The 17,989-nt window shown below is 38.2% G+C and overlaps 1 protein-coding gene across 1 annotated transcript in view; it reads left to right on the top strand.

Annotated features, from left to right (window-relative positions):
* Positions 1 to 1,226: 1,226 nt before the first annotated feature.
* hfm1 (helicase for meiosis 1) overlaps positions 1,227 to 17,989 on the top strand; it is a 92,647-nt gene continuing 75,884 nt past the window's right edge. The window contains exons 1-4 of the mRNA XM_052013230.1: positions 1,227 to 1,230; positions 12,559 to 12,889; positions 15,583 to 15,818; positions 17,770 to 17,817. Coding sequence (XP_051869190.1) covers positions 1,227 to 1,230; positions 12,559 to 12,889; positions 15,583 to 15,818; positions 17,770 to 17,817 — 619 coding nt within the window. The remainder of the gene's footprint in view (positions 1,231 to 12,558; positions 12,890 to 15,582; positions 15,819 to 17,769; positions 17,818 to 17,989) is intronic.

Here is a 17,989-nt window from a genome sequence, read left to right on the forward strand (position 1 = left end):
AGATGGGACTATTAAAAGCGGCAGCATCAGAGATTGCTTTATCGTAAGGACGGAATAGGAGAAGATTTGAGGAAATGGGAGTCTAAGTTGAGATCCTACTGAAGCCTGTTTCAGAGCTTTATGAGTTGAGATAGCTAACAGATGTACAGTTTTTTTTAGATTTTAATCGGCAGTCATGAAGATGTTGACGATGTTCTAAGAAGACATTGTAAAATCAGTCTGATGAGGCATGAGAAATGAAAACCTTTCTATCTGCAGTTATAGGTTATGATGGAAAGATAATTAATAGGAAGAGTAATACCAAAATTTTATGAAGGACCAAATTTTCCAAAATTAGTTAGCTTGGATCCTTTTAATATTTTAGTTTGAATGAAGTGAATTGAGAAACTGCATTTTACTTTTACACAAGGACAATAAACCTCATCAGAAAAAATTACATGGAGTTAAATTAGTGACCTAAAAACTCGAAAGGCCAAAGCAGTTGGCTCCATCGGGAGGGGCAACTGTCTGATCCTGAACCATGTTGCAGCAACCTTGATGTTGAGTTAAGCTTTGGAAAATATTCTCATGCCATCAGATCAATTATTATTACCTCTGTAATATGGCCTAACACTGTTCCTACCTCATCTTATGTTGAAATCTGCATCTGTGCCTTTGTTGCTTCTAAACTTGACTATTCTAGTAGACTCCTGATCAGTCTCCATTGTTCTACTTGTAAATTTGAGGCCATTCAAAACTGTTGTGTGAATCCTAACCCAAAGCAAATGTTGTTAATTCATCATTCCATCATCCCATGGCCTTCATTAGTTGTATACTACCTCAATCTTAAAACTTTCATCAATATTTTCATACCCCTCATGATCTCACCCTCACCTATATTTCTAATCTCCCAAACTCTATAACCCCTGAAAATATCTGTGTGCTCTTATAATTCTGGCCATTTACTCTTAAAAATGAAAGAGATGGACAGAATTTCAGAGTTTTGGCAGATCACCAGTGATAGACTGATGAGCAAATAGAGTTAGAGGAGCACACTGGTGTCTTTAAGGAATATAGAGCTTCTAAAAGCAGCCTTTTTTATCCTCACTTTGGTTCACCTGTCTGTATACCTTGTAATTTGCTTGATGCTAATTTTTGTTTGCTAATGTTCCCTGAACTGCTTTGCGATATTTTGCAACAGTAAAGTCATGCCATAAATTGAAATTTCTATTGTGCCATCTAAAGACATGGGTAAGAAAGCTCTGTAAGCCATAACATTTGCTTAGTCACATACTTCAAGGGAGCCCTGATAGAAGTTTATAAATTTATGGGAGGCATAAATAGGACAGCAAGTCAGAATCTTTTTCCCAGGGTAGAAGTGTCAAATAGAACAGTACCGAACAGGTCCTGTGGCCCATGATGCTGTGCCAAACTAATTAAGCTAATGGTGCCTAATTAAACTAATTCCGTCCACCTGCACGTGGTCCATATTCTTCCATTCCTTGCATATTCACATGCCTATCTAAGAGCTTCTTAAACGCCTCTATTGTATCTGCCTCCACCACTACCTCTGTGCATTCCAGGCACCCACCACTCTTTGTAACAAAAAACTTGTCCCGCACATCTCCTTTGAACTTACCCCCCTCACCTTGAATGCATGCCCTTTAGTATAAGATATTTTGACCATGAGAAAAAAATACCCGTTGTCTACTCTATCTGTGTCTCTCATAATTTTTTAAACTTCTATCAGATCTCCCATTGGCCTCTACCACTCCAAAGAAAACAACCTTAGTTTGTCCAACCTCTGCTTATAGCACAAGCCCTCTAATCGAGGCGGCATCCTGGTAAACTTCCTATGCATCCTTTCCGAAGCCTCCACATTCTTCCTATAATGTGGCGACCAGAATTGAATGCAATATTGCAGATGCAGCATAACCAGAAAGCTGCAACATAACTTCCTGACTCTTGAACTCAATGCTTCGACTAATAAAGGCAAGCATGTCATACAGCTTCTTTACCACTTAGATTTACCACTTGTGCACCACTTACAGGGAGCTATGGAGTTGGACCCCAAGATCCCTTTGTACATCAACACTGTTAAGGGTCCTGCCATTGACTGTATACTTTCCCTTTACATTTAATCTCCCAAGGTGCAACACCTCACACTTGCCCGGATTAAGCTCCATCTGCCATTTCTTCACCCCTGTCTACAACTGATATATATCCCGCTGTATCCTTTGGCAGTCTTATACACTGTCCACAACACTGCCAATCTTTTTGTATCATCTGCAAACTTACTAACCCACCCATGTTTTCATCCAAGTCATTTATATATCACAAACAGCAGGGGTCCCACTACGGATCCATAAGCCAAAATAAGACCCATCAACCACTACCCTCTGTCTTCTATGGGCAAGCCAATTCTGAATCCAAATGGCCAAGTCACCGTGGATCCCATGCATCTTAATCTTCTGGACGAGCCTACCACGAGGGACCTAATCAAACGCCTTACTAAAATCCACATAGACAACATCCACTGCTCTACCATCATCGATCAAATACTAGAGGGGCAAAGTTTAAGGGAGATGTGTGGGGTAAGTTTATAAAATGCAGAGAGTGGCAGGTGCCTAGAATGGTTTGCCAGGGTTATTGGTGGAAGCAGATACAATAGTGACATTTAAGAAGCTTTTAGATAAACATATGAATATGCAGGAAAAGGAGGAATGCAGGCACAAGGGATTTAGTTTTAATTTGGCACAGGCATGAGCTGAAGGACCTGTTCCTGTGCTGTACTGTTCTATGTTCTGCCTTAACTCATAATATTTGCGATGCAAATGAATTAAACATTCCAAACTTAGGAATGTAAAGTTCTCATTGTAGAAACTTCTATGTAGATCTGAAATGAGCATAATTTGGAGAGTTTTGAATATGGTGGGTGGTAAAACATCTGGTTATTGATGAAACAGAGCAGGAACTATTTAAGTGGTGATGACATTCCCCATAACTCTTTATCTAATTTCTTTTCTGATGATACTGAGGTGAAGGTATGTTAATCTCTAGAAAAGCATATATTTGACATACTAAAGTAAATGTTGTACTTCATTAATATTTTGGTAGGAAACTTATCAATAAAGAAGCAACAAGTTGGCAGATAGCCCCCCCTCCACCAATTTCTGAAATACCGGCTACTCAGGAATTGGAGAGAGAACTAGAAAGGCTAAGATCATCAGGTATAATGTACAACTTTAGCATTTCAACACCCATTTTTCTACTTTTTAAAATGTATTGCTATTTTTGTAATTTTTTGAAATTTTTGAGTTCAAAGATTTCAAAAAAATCATTGTAAAGAACAAACTACTGGAGGAACTCAGCAAGTCAAGCAGCATCTGCGGCGGGAAATGGTCAGTCGACGTTTGAGGTCAAGACCCTTCATCTGGACCACCCGAACCATTTCCCTCCACAGTTGTTGCCTGACTCACTGAGTTCCTCCAGCAGATTGTTTGTTGCTCCAGATTCTAGCATCTGCAGTCTCTTGTGTCTCCTTTTTAAAATCATGTCCAGCTATTTCCATTGTTAGTCACTTAGCCCTATTCTTGACCTTGCATTCTTTAGAATAGAAAGCAAAGTTAGGTTATACAATCCAAATATCAGTTTCATAGCTAATCAAGATACTCTGCACTGAAGAAAAAGTTGCATTTTTAATGGGTATTATTTTATTATTAAAAAAATGTATTATAGATTTTTATTACTTTAACTATTATCTTATTACAACCTGTTAAAAATTATCTGTGGTTCCAACTGTTGAGAGCTATCAAACACAGTAGCAGGGTGTCAGAACAGTTGGAGCTGCTGCCTCACAGCTCCAGAAACCTAACCGTAGGTGCTGTCTGTGTGGAGTCTGCACTTCCTCACTGTGACCACCTGCATTTCCACTGGGTGATCCTATTTCCTCCACGTCCCAAAAACATACTGATAGGTGAATTGACTACTGTAAATTACCCCTTACAGTAAATGATTGGCAAGAGTCAGTGAGCATGTGAGAGAAAATATGTTATGGAAGTACTCGGAAATAAAGGGAGGAGGAAAGGATTAATGGGATTGTTAGCAAATGGCACAGACAGAATGGGGTTAATGACTGTCTCTTGTTTTGTAATAAATAAGTCAGTCAATATAAATTGAAAAATTGACTGCACCAACAAAGGAATATCTTTTCAGTTTTAAAATACCAATTTTAAATGCAGCAAGCTAATTTCTTTATCGTGAAGTTTGTTACAATGTTATCAACTTATTTGACTTTCAAGATCAAAATCTGAAAATATTACAAAATATACATTAGGCCTGCAAGAGTATCAAAAAAAATTCTAGTATTTTGCTTTAAAATTTTTTAATATAACTATTTAGGTCTTGAGACAAAAGGATTATATTATTTTATGTTCTAATTTCTCTGTCTGCATCTGTGCATTTCAGTATGTATCATTTTTTTCAGATTTTACAACTTTTAAAAAAAACTTTATTTATACAGCACAGTAACAGGCCTTTCCAGCCCAATGGGCCCGCGCTGCCCAATTACACCCATGTTAAGCCACTAACCTGTACGATTTTAGAATGTGGAAAGAAACCAGAGCACCCGGAGGAAACCCACGCAGTCACGGGGAGAATGTGCAAGGTCCTTACAGACAGCAGTGGGAATTGAACACTGATCACTGGCGCTGTAATAGCGTTATGCTAATCACTACGCTACTGCAATATTTTCTTTGTTCATCTGTACAATCAGAATCATGTTTATTATCACTGACATATGTCGTGAAATTTGTTGTTTTACGACAGCAGTACAGCGCAAGACATAACACTTAATATAAGTTACAAAAAATAAATAAATAGTGCAAAAGAGGAATAACAAGGTAGTGTTCATGGACTGTTCAGAAATCTGATGTGGAGGAGAAGGAGCTGTTCCTAAAATGTTGAGTACAGGTCTTCAGGTTCCTGTGCCGCCTCCTCAATGGTAATAACGAGAAGAGGGCATGTCCTGGATGGTGAGAGTCCTTAATGATGGGTGCCGCCTTCTTAAGGCACTGCCTCTTGAGGATGTCCTCAATGGTGGGGAGAGTTGTGCCCGTGATGGAGCTGGCTGAATCTACAACCCTCTGCAGCCTCTTTCGATCCTGCACATTGGAGCCTCCATACCAGGCAGTGATGCAACCAGTCAGAATGTTCTCTATGCAGAAATTTGCAAAAGTCTTTGGTGATATACCAAATCTCCTCAAACTCCTAATGAGGTAGAGCCGCTGGCATGCCTTCTTCATGATTGAGAATTAATTATCACATTTATAAATATTTTATTTCTGAATTTTAACAACTGGAACTCCATTACTGTTTTATTATTTTGATTACTTACATTTGTTTTTATCAATATGATCAAGATCTTCACTATTTTTTGGATTTTAATTTTTCTCATCTTCAGAATGAAACCAGTGCAGTTTCATGTAACCAAACTCTGCCCTCAGAGTGCTATTTGATGTTCTTGCGGTGGCTCCAAGTGGTTGGAAAATGGGAGAAGAGCTGTCTTTTTTGTGAATTATCTATGATAGCTATATTTATATTTTCTCTATATATAAGCAAATATAATGAAGTGTTGTGCTGGAATTCGAGACAAAGCCAAATATATATTTGCTCCCATTCTTGGGACAACACAAATCTCTTAAGTTTATTGTAGTTAGGGTCAATGTAGACTGCATGACTACTTCTTACAGATAATGGCAGTCTCTACCTTCAAACCAATCCTTAGAAGATGGTCATATTTGTACTTTGTGGAGGAAACGCAGCACATTTCCTAAGTTCAACATTCCAACCTTTTATAATTGTCTGCACTGACAGACTGTCACTTGATAGCCAAATCATGGCCCTTGTATTGTCAAGCAGACAAGGGCTTTTCAAACAGCATGGTAAATTCATAGCAATGGCTTAATTATCATATGATCAGTGGATTCTGTGACCTCAAGATTCAATGACGAACATACAGTTTAGCTTATATTTCTGAGATCAAGGAAAATCAAACAAAATGAGACTGGATCAATGGAAGTAAATGTGATCATGACTAACTCAGTTTTATCAGGAAGACACTTCTGAATAGCCCCTCTTAAATAAGTGAAATGTACGCATAGAAACTACCACCCAGGATTTGGTAGGTCCAGCACCACTACAGCTGTGATCTGCAACCGTTGGCAGTAACAAAATAGCTCATTGGTGTCATTTTGAATATTTTCTTTGAATAGCTAATATACAATAATGTAAATGGTGCTGCCTCCTCCAAGACTTCTGCATGATGATTATTCTGTACTTGGTATTGCATGATCAAATGTAAATTATGTCCTACACGTTAATCTTTCCAGGGAATTTCATTTTTGTATGTTCTAATTCATGAGTGACAGTGTCTCTGTGCATGCCCGTACTTTATAATTACAGTAAAATCTTCACTGAAAAGGCTGATTGCTTTATCAGTCAATCTTTTGCCATATTTTGTGCCATCATAGGCTGCCTAATTTTGTAGATCAGGCCATTTGAAATATGAATATAACCTTGCAACAAAACTTTGGCTTTAAGCCAGTTGCTTGCTGTGGCTGCTGGTAAAATTTGATTGTGGAATGATAAGGGAAAAATACAGTCTTAGGCTTCATAATGTATAAAACAATCAGTTCAAATGATCTGAAAGGACAGGAAATCCATTCTAGATGCACAAGTGATCAAGTGATGTACTGTTTGACTCTAGTTTTATGTCCCTCACAGTATAAGGCTTTCCCATAAGGTGATGCAGAGGGTTGCCCTTTTATTAGATAAAGGCATCCTTTCCAGCACACAGCAGGATACTTGGATTTTAAATGGATGGTGGCCAGGCTCAACTATCCATGCAATGTCTGCATTGCATTTTTTGTATTCATTTGTAAGAAGTGCAGTTAGTAGCACAGCCAGCATCTGATGACCATCTTTAATGCCTTTGGGAAGATACTGGTGGGTTGCACCTTGAATCACTGCAGTTGTTCAGGTGAAAGTACTTATGCAGTTTTGTTGGTTAGAGAATTACAGGATCTAGATCCAGCAAGTATGAAAGACTGACAATATAGTATCTAGTCAGTATTGTGTGTGACTTGGAGGGGAACTTGCAGATGGTCTTATTCCATTTCCTTTTTGGTGATAGAGGTCGCAGGTTTTGGAAGAGCATTGAAGTAGCTATCAAGGGTCACTGCAATGCATTTTGTAGAAGGAGCACAGTGCATGCACGGTATGCTATGGGTGTAGGAAATGAATATTTAGGATGGTATATGAGCTATTTTGCCTCAGGTGGCATTGAGCCTCTTGAATGTTGTTGGGGCTATACTCATCCAGGCAAATATTCCATTACATGCCTGACTTATGCCTTCCAAATGAAACAAAGGATTTAGGGAGCAAGTTGTCACAGGATGCTTAACCTCTGATTTGTTCTTGCATCATCAACTGCATGTATTTGGTTGCTCTAGTTATGTTTCTTGTCATTGGTGAACAACCCCAGGATGTTGATGGTGGGAGACTCTTCAGTGCTAACGCCAGTGGTCAAAGTTTAGGTCTTTGACTCTTTTTGGTTGGAGACCATCATTGTCTGGCATTTGTGTGGCATGGATATTACTTGCCAGTGTTGACTACGTTTTACTGCATGGGTATGGAATGTTTCAATGTCTGAGGCATGGTAGAAGAACATAGGAACATGAAAGAGGAGCTGGAGTAGGCCATCACTTAGTAAGATCAAGGCAGATCTGATCTTGGCCTTGGCTTCACTTTCCTGATTATTCTGATAACCCTTAAAGGCTCAAAATCATCTCAATCTCGAATATATTCAGTGATTCAATCTCCATAGCTCTTGGGAGGTAGAGAATTCCAGAGATTCATGGCCCTCTGAGTGAAAAATTCCTCCTCTCCTCCACCTTAAATATACAACCTTTTATTCTGAAACTATGTCCTCTGGCTCTAGACTCCACCAAAAAGGGAAACAGCATCTTAGTGTCTACTTTGTCTAGCCTTCTCAGAATCTCAAATGTTCAAAACTAGATCACCTATAATTCTACTAAACTCCAACCTGCTCATAAATCAATCTCTTCATCCCTGGAATTAACCTAGTGAAATCAAAAATTGTACCATCATCAGCAAGCATCCATACATATGATGTAAGAAAGGTCATTTCTGAAGCAGCTGAGGACAGTTTGGCCGAGAACACTGCCCTGAGGAACTCCTTCAATAATATCTTGGAGCATCATGAATGACATCCAATAACCACACTGTTTCCTTTTGAGGGAGTTGAGACTCCAGCCAGTGGAGAATTTTTCTTTTGATTTCACCAGAGCTCCTCGGAACTGGAGTTAGTCAAATAAACAATCACCTTCGCCCCACCTTAGGAAATTAGCCCTTTAGTTTATGTTTGGACTACCACTGTGATGATATCTGGAGTTGAGTATTCCTGGCAAACCTTTATAATGCTACCATTAGACCACAGGTAGAGTACTGTGTCCAGTTCAGGTCACCACACCTTCAGAAGAATGTGAAGGTACATGTGAGTGTAGAGATTTCCCATTATAGTTATAGGGTTAAGAGATTTTAGCTACAAGGTTAGATTGAATAAACTAGGATTATTCTCCTTCAAGCACAAAGACTGAGGGGAGATTTGTTGGAGGTGTAGATTATGACAGGTTTAGATAATCTACACAGGGGAAAAGCTATATCCGTAAACTGATGGTCCAGGAACTAGGGAATTAGTGTTTTGGGCAAGAGATATATGGGATGATGCAAGGAAGAACTTTTTCTGCAATATCAATGAGCTGGAACACTGTACCTAATAGGCATAGTGGAAGTAGAGAAGATTAATGATTTCAAAATGGAATTGGATAGGCACAAAATGAGCAGCAGAATAGGACCAATCAGATTGCACTATAGAAAGCAGGCATAGATATGATAGGTTGAATGGCCTGTGCAACAATGATTCAGTGCATGACCCTGAAAACAAAAGAAAATATTAGTCTGTAGGTTACTGGTAAGCAAGTGCAGCTTGAAAGCACTGTCAGCAACTTCTGTCATGTTTCTGATGATTGAACATAGACTGATAGGCTCATTGATTGAAAGTGGAATGAGAGGGTAGTAAATAACTGTATTGGATATGTCCTTTTTGTAGGCAGGTCATATCTTGGCAATTTTCTACATTGTAGGTAGATGTCAGTGTTTTAACTCGACTGAAACAGCTTGGCCAAAGGTGCTGCTGGTTCAATAGCACACGCCTTCAGTGAAATGACAAGGATGTTGTCTGGCCCCATGGCCTTTGTTTTATCCAGTGCTCTCAGTCATTTCCTGAAATCAGAAATTGGCTTCAGACTGTGAAAGTGCAGACTTCAGGAGATAATCAAGATGGATAATTCACTCAGCATTTCTGGCTGGTTGCAAATGCTTCACCTTTATCTTCAACATTCACGTGCCGGGTCTGCCATCTTTGAGGATAGGTAAATTCTTGGATCCTCATCTCCTATTAGCTTTTCAGTTGTCTACTACTGTATGTGGTGCACTGCAGAGCTTTGATCTGATCTATTCATTGTGGGATTGCTTTGCCCTGTCTATGGCATGTCACTTTTGTTGATTTAGCTCCCCTTTAATTGTCGCAGCTTCAACAGGTTGGGACAGAATATTTAAGTATAACTGGTGCCCCTTTATATGTCTCATTTAACCAAGTCCAGTCCACAGGCTTGATAGTAATGATAGAACAAAAGGTGTACCATCCATGAGATAATAGATTTTGTTGGTATATGCTTTTGCTGCTGTGTTCACAGTGCCTTGCGGATACTCAGTTTCGAGTTGCCATATTCTGTGTCTATCACATTTAGCACAGTGATGTCCTCAGAGTGAAGATGTGACCTTATCGACACAAGGACTATGTGGTGGTCACTCCTACTAGTAGTGTCATTGACTGATGCATCTGCAACAGATAGATTGGTGATGATTAGCTCAAGTAGGTTTCCATTGGTTCTCTTAACAGCTGCAGCTGGATTCTTCAAATCCAGCCATCTCAATTAGTAAAATTGTACATTTGAGCCACTCTTGGGATTGGACATTGCAGTGTCCAATCCAGAGTACATTCTGTGCCCTCGCTACACTTAAGTGCTTCTTCTATTGTCATGTTCAGTGCGAAGGAGTACTGATCAATCTGAGGGAGCATTGCAGGTAATTTGCAGGAGATTTCTTTACCCATCTTTGGCCTGATGCTTTAAAATTTCATGAAGGCCTCTGGCTATGTTGAAGACTCTAAAGGCTCCTCCTACTGACTGCATACAAAGTGACACCACCTCTGGTGGGTCTGCACTGTAGGTGAGACAGGACCTACCCAGAAATTTTAATGGAGGGGTCTGGGATATTGGCTAGACTATTGCTTGAATAGTCCGTGGGACAGCTCTGTCAATGGAATGACTGTGGCATGTCCAGATCTGATGCTGATATTGTTGCCAGGTGGTCTATCTGGTTTTATTTTAATTGTGTTTTAATATGTGATCTTTGTACATCTCAGAGACTTAATGGGCTAAGAGTCAACCAGATTGCTGTGGATCTGGAGTCAGAAATAGTGCAGGCTGACAGATTTTCCTCCTTGAAGGACAATGGTGAACCAGTTGGGTTTATATTTTCATGGTCACCATTACTTAGAATAAATTGTTTAAATTTAATGCAGATTATTTAATTAAAATGTAAATCTCCCAGGTAGTATGGTAAGATTTTAACTTGTATCTCTGAATTTTTAGTCCAGGTCTCTGGATTATAGTCCAGTAATTTAAGCATTATGTTGTAGTCCATGTGACTGATGCTCTCCAATCTTAGGAGCTTGGGATTTAGGAAATGTTATGTGGCTTTTTGAGATGATGTCTACTTTCCACAGGAAAGTAATAAGTATGTTGTTTATTCCAAAATAAAATCTGTGTCAACTATTTGAGGCTTCTATGGGTAATTGATTGACTGATTTGATGTACAGCGCGTATCTTGATTGTGTGCTAATTGAAAATGAATGGTATCCAGATATTGGAAAAATGTGAACATGATGGTTAAATTATTGTGCATCTGCAATCCTTGTGCTTTTCTCAAATTTATTGGTTCTCTTTGAACTCCCAAAGCAGCATCCACTTTGTTCATTTTGATTTTTGTGAAAAAATAGCAACTAGAAGCAAACAGTGACATCAATAATATAACCAAAATGACAGTGATATTCACATTTTAGGAAGCTATTTACATAGGCCAGGCTGTAGACATACTGCAGCATTAATTCAAATGGGAAAGTACTGCTGCCAGTGGAAAAAAAAACAACCAAGAAACCACAAAATCAATGAAGAACTTATTTGAATAACTTCATAAGCCTTAGGAGGTTTGTGCTGGCCACAACTGCAGACTGAGAAATACTGGAGTTTCTCCTGGTTAGGAAATGCAGCCTGCTGTGAATGAGGCATGCTAGCCTAAATGGTCAGGTTTACATCCTGCACTCACATCAACAGGACCTCATAAACCTGGCCTGATTTATATATGTGATGAAGATGCAGAGGAAAGTGCAGCATTGTGAACTGATTATAGATTTGCTTTTCTTGCCAAAATACTTCTTTTATTACAGTGTCACTTTCTTTTGAGCTGTGCTTTGTTACAATTCAGTTTTGGTGTTTTAATATATTACAACCAGATTTATGGGTATAGTGTTATGTAACTCAGTGGGTCAAGCAGCATCTGTGGGATGAAAGGGATCGTCGATGTTTTGGGTCGAAACCTTGCATCACAGATGCAGTAGCAGTGTCTAAGTCTGAAATATATCTAACTGATAGTGTAGAAGAAAAGGCCAAATGTTAAGTAGATAGAGGGAAAACAAGAATAAATTCCAAGTGAAATTTCAATTTAATGCATAAATGATTAACAGCGAATTTTATGAAAGCCTAAAAATGAAATAATTGAAATAAAAAGAATCAAAGGTGATCAAGCTACAAGAATGAGTCCTGTTTTTTATATATATAAATAATTCCAATGTACTAGTGTGCTTCTTTGAAATTACTGTGTATAGTTGTGTAAAAAAAAGTGTATCACCAAAAACTCTCAAAATTTTGCAGTATAATTAGGTCAGTGATTACTGCACCATTTTTCTGAAAGTGCAAGTCACTTAATCTCATTCTCCTGTCCTCTCTCCACAACGTTTAACTTAAGATATTTAAAAGTTATAATAAGCTCTGCTTCCTCTGTGCTCTCTTGTAGAACTATCAATCGAGCCCTGGATTTCAGCTTGCATGGAAACTTGGATCTAAAATATAATAATGTGGAAGAAGAGCGTCAATTGCTAATGTTGTTGAGTTGTTGTTTAATCTTTATTCACAGATTAAAGGCAAACTTGCTGCACTGATGCCAAAGCAATATATATTGTGTAAAAGTTTTCAAAAATTCTCTTCACCCATTAATTTGGCTGAGAACATTTTCTAATTTTTACTCTGCGGAATCTGTTGATCCTGATGTGTGCTTGCTCTTTCAGGTTATATCTTACCTTTTGCTTTATCCTTTCAGGCATCAAGCAGTCAAAGAAATTTGTGCCACCTTTAAAGAAGAAAACTGAAAATGATTGTCCGTCACAAATGGTTTTTGATTCCCAATATATGCATACCCCAATCAAACGTAAAACATTTGAAATAGGGTTAAATAACTCCCTAAAAGATCAATCTCAGTTTAGATTCAGAAGTGACAATTCTATTCCTTCAACCATCCTGTTAAATGACAACAGTAAAGGTCACAGCAGACATCAGAATGAAGAGACATTTGATAATTTGAATTGTCTTAGTACTTCACATCATAACCCTGAAGAGAAAGATGAAAGTGATAACTCTTTGTTCAGAACAAGGTAATCTTTTTCATTTTGTATTATGCAGGACACCCAGTGTTCTTTTGAAACAAAACTTGACAATGACTGTTCCCTTCTGGAAATGAATTTCCAAAGGAAAGGGGTTTTGCTTTAGGAAGTATGTGTCAAAATGCACCATCAAGAAAGCTTATTCTGAGGATATATACTAATAAGTACTTCAGTCACTCATGTTCAGACTTTGGTAAATGGAATAGGTGCTTGATTTTAATTTTTTTTAACTGCTAAGATTGGAGCATCTGTCTCCTTTGCATTCCTGCCTGTTTTCCCTTTCTGTTGATTTCACTGGAAAATAACAAAGGGGAAGGAATAATGGTAAAATGAGTTGTGGGTCCAATTCTGTTTGTTTCCACCAAGCATGCTATTATACTTTGAGAACATGTAGTAAATCTGGAATGGAGATTAGTGATTAATTTTTCCATCAATCATCCTTGTCCAGTTCATGGGAGTAAGTGACTGAGATTAATACAATGAACACAGTTTGTACCTGCAACTCACAAAATTTTGATGAGAAAATAATCCTGTTTATATCGGGAGAAATTTTAATAGTTTAGGTCATGTCCTTTTTAAGTGGTCTCGGTGGACTGCTTATTGCAGCATGTGGTTTAAATGTACTGTTTGCTGAATAAATATTATTTGATAAGACTTCTGCTGTAAATCCATCCACCCCTTCAGCCCATTGGTTGTTAATAAACATTCTGCTTCCCAAGTGAATTTATCTAATGAGTACAGAGACACAATATTCTGCAGATGCTGGAATCTGGAGCAATACACACAAAATGCTAGAGGAACTCAGCAAGTCAGGCAGCATCTATGGAGGGAAATAAACAGTCGATGTTTTGGTTCAAGACCCTTCATCAGGACTGGAAAGGAAGAGGGCAGAAGCCAGAATTAAGAAGTGGGGGGAGGTGGAGGAACACAAGCCGGCAGGTGCACAAAGCAGTCCAGGTGAGGGGGGAAGGTAGGTGGGTGGGATGTGTTATTTAATGAGTAGTAAGTCATATAAACCTCAAGTCTCCAAGATGTGCTCTCAGGTGTGTAAATTGACTTCAACTAGGGAAGTGGTTAGAGCACTGCAGTTGGTGCGTATTCCTTTTGGGCAAGGTTAGGGAAAGCTGGTTAGATTGGTTACTGGCAAAATGTTTGCCATACTTGCTTGAAATGTTCCTATGTTCATTTGCAGAAAGAACAGAATCAGCTCTGGTATTCCCTCTGATAAAATACCATGGCTTACTGTCAAAGTTTCCAGGTGTCTTCTTCGATGACCACAAGTTTATGACATTGATGAATTTTCAATGAAAATGTCGAAATTTAGAACTGGGCTTAGTCCTCTTGATATTGAAATGAAGAGGCTATCATACCCATTTACATCAGTGACTGGGGTGGGACCATAATCCATTTGGATGAGAATATTTAATTCTGTAGAGAGTTATGTGGGCAGATCCTCAACCTGCAAACTATCCCCTCATCCCTACCAACCACATTAAGAGGGGTGTATTAGGCCTTAGTTCCTGAGTCTCCCTAGCATTTTTTCACTTTACACCCTTCAAATGCCACAGCACATTTCACACATGTTGAAACCTGACTTAAGTCTCAGGCTACCTAAAGTTGCATACATTCCTAATGAAATCAATTATCTGTCTTTGCCCAGAAAGATCCACTGGAACCAGATTTTTTTCTTCAGGCCAACTGTACCTCTGAATGACATCGTGCCTTACAAGAGCACCTCCTTGAGGCAGGGCTCTATGATGGTGTCACAACACTGCAACTGGCAGTAGGGTATAATTACAGATTGATGAGTTTACATAGGTAGTTTTCATGATAAATATTAATCTAAGAAGTTAAAATACAAGCTAAAAGTGGATGAATTTATTATTTTTATCATGGGAATCAAATTACTTATTTATGACCTGTTCCAGTTATCATAAGTACTTTTATTGGACTGCTTACTGGCTGAGTGGAGTAGAAATATTTTGCACAGGACCCACAAGTTTCTTTCATACATTGGGGCACCTGTGCTCAAATTCCTCCACCTTACAATGGCAGCTTTGTGTGATTTCCAGGTATCCTATAATGTCCCATCTCTCTTGCAATCAACCAAATTACCCCCAATCCCCCCCCCCCCCCCACCAGCAGAAGTATCACAATGCCCATTCATTGTCATCACCAATCCACTCACAACTGCTTCTCAATTCCCAACATCCTACATTGGCAGACTTAACTCATATTCACTCTGTGCAGCTTTCCCATTCATAGATAGACAGCACATCAATCTGCCCGACTGGTGAGAAACCACTCTATAAAAATACTTCCATGATTAATTTCTGCAGGATGTGCTGGAAATGGTCACTTCCAGATTTCCAGTCCAAAGCTCACATTCACGAACCCAAACCCCACACAAGCTCCCCACCCCACTGACCCCGTCCCACCCCAAGCTTTTTTCCTACTCCTGAGAAAATATCAGGGATGTAGATTCTTTTTTGAAGTATTAAACCAAAGCTTTCACCATTTTCCTTAATTACACATCTAAAGCCTAAAAAATATTTGAAAATGTTTTGCTAGAATTTTAAGAAGATTGAAAAGTAATTTCATTGTATTTGGTAGATAAATCAAAATAGTGTTTCTTAAAGTCTTAAATATTCAACACTTGTAAATATATGTCACTCTTCCGGCAGATTATTTAAAATGTCATCGCCAACCAAAGCAGCAAATAATCCAGCAATTGTTAACTGTCCAACTTTTCTTGATAAGTCGCTGTTACATGAAGAAAAACATGAACTTATAAATTTTGCTGAAAAGCACAGTGAATATAGTGTAACAGACGACGTCAGACCAAAACAGCAGAATGGCACTCAGTATGTGATAAAAGCACATGTACTTCCTATGATGCCACATTCGTTTAATGTAAAAGGTAAGGGATATTATAATAGCAGATATAATTGGTTAGATTTTTCACTTTTTGTGAATTATAGTAAAGGCACCAGTTACAAATGATGTAATGACAAATCCGGGTAGCTTTGGAGGCAAAAACTGTTAATATTATTTAGCTTCATATGATCCGCTATTTAACTTCTGTTTAATTTAGTGTCTTTTTAACCTCATTAAGTCCTCTTCCATTTTCCTACTTTCGATGGCGATGTCTAGTTTAGACTTCCCCATACACAGGACTCAACCTGCCATTCCAGCCCCATTTTGACTCCAGGTTCATCAAAGGTGAATTGTTTACTGCAATGGATGAGATCTGCCTGCCTAATAAAATTCAGTAACATTTTAATGGGATATCCAATGAAGTGTTTCACAGAGTGCTAATCATTAGAGGATCAGAAGTGCCTCATCTGTGCAAGGGGTTCTCTGAAGTCAAGAAAGAATGTCCTCATTACTGGACCTTTATCCTCTAATTTTGGGAGTGCCCAGGTGTATGACCCTCTCCTCTCCTGATCTCCCTGGTGTCAATAGAAGGTAAAAATGCAGATATCTGTTGGCTTCCTGGGGCCATCCCTGTGGTTATTTGAATCTCATGGGATGGTTGTTGGGAGGCGGGAAAAGCATGGGAAAAGATGTGATCTTCCTATCTTGTTTATTTTGTTTCTGCCTCAAAAATGTTGCATGTAGTTTTAAACACCAGTTTTTTGTATGATGTGAGCTATTTTCTTGGTCCCAGCAGGATATGCTGTGGTGGTAAAGCCTTCTACCTCGGGACTAATTGAATCAATAGATAACAGGCAGTACAACATTTTGTTACATTGTGAACACAAGACCAAGAGTATATCAGTGATGGTGTGCAGTAGCAATAGAAAGAAATGTCATTTGGGAAATTTGAAAAGGAAGGGATTTCAGGCAGATACCCGATGGTAAGGCTGTTTGAAACTGATACTAAGTGTCCATGAAGAGTTGATTCATGCTGTAGGTATCAATCACCAATGTTCACACTTAATATAAGATGTTAGGTTCACAAATATTAGCGAAATATACTACAACAGTGCTTGGCAAATATTGGTAACCATTTTTCTACAGCTACACTATATTCTATTTCTGTAGTCTGATCTTCTTAATAATATGCAAATACATGAAATATAACGAAGCAAGTTACCATTGACACACTACCTTTTCCAGTCTTTGGATCATGGTTATGACATAACTTACTACAGTAAATATTTGTCAAAAGAATAGGGAAAGAGTGAACTCACATTTATTTATTCAATTCTATTAAATAGGCCTCCAAACACTTGGCATGCAATGAATTTGTTTGAAGTGCAATCATGGTAATTTGAGTGGTAATATGAACCAGTTACACTTTTGATTCCAGTGCATGGTTGTTGAAATTCAGCGAAGTACTGCAGCATAGTATTTCATTTGGTATATTATAAAAGTACATGCAATACAGTATATTGCTAAACTAGAATGTTGTATGTTCAATAAATGTACCTTATGATGTGATATTAAACCCAATTTCTGCCTCGGTCACATAGAAAGATGAGAATGGTATCTTTATTCTCTTTGTCATTTGATAGAGGAAAAATTAGTCACAATTACTCTTCAGTAACTTCATTGACTGTTGGAAATTCCTGCTGTAAGGATACCAGCTGAGTGTGATATTGGACTCGGCTGTATACTATCACGATCGTATAGCCTTTAACATGTACTTCTAATAAAAAGTTAGTTCTTGGTAAATTAACAAACACATTGACCACATATGAAAATATATCTTTAGCCCTCTCAAGGAAAAGCAGGAAAGAACAAGAAGCAAATTTTATAAAAATGAAAAATATCTTTTGTAAAAAAAACTCATAATAAAATGATGACTGAAATACTGTACAGTTTTCCTTGATTCTTCAAAGATTTATAATTTTTCTTTCTTGTAGATGCAACTGGCAAGAGTTCAGGAACTCTGAGGGCAGTTACTGAAATTCGTATCCTTTCAATATTTGTGGTCTTTTTATTGTTAATGATCAAATGAAGGAGGGGACTAATTTGTTAAATCTTTAATTTGGTTCTGTATAGAAGTAACACTATGCTTATCCTTCTTTGGGTTTAAAATACCTTCTGCAGTAATGCATGCATGATCTCTTTAAGAAGCTTAGT

This window comes from Pristis pectinata, chromosome 3, assembly GCF_009764475.1.
Source record: "Pristis pectinata isolate sPriPec2 chromosome 3, sPriPec2.1.pri, whole genome shotgun sequence".
Taxonomy (NCBI): domain Eukaryota; kingdom Metazoa; phylum Chordata; class Chondrichthyes; order Rhinopristiformes; family Pristidae; genus Pristis; species Pristis pectinata.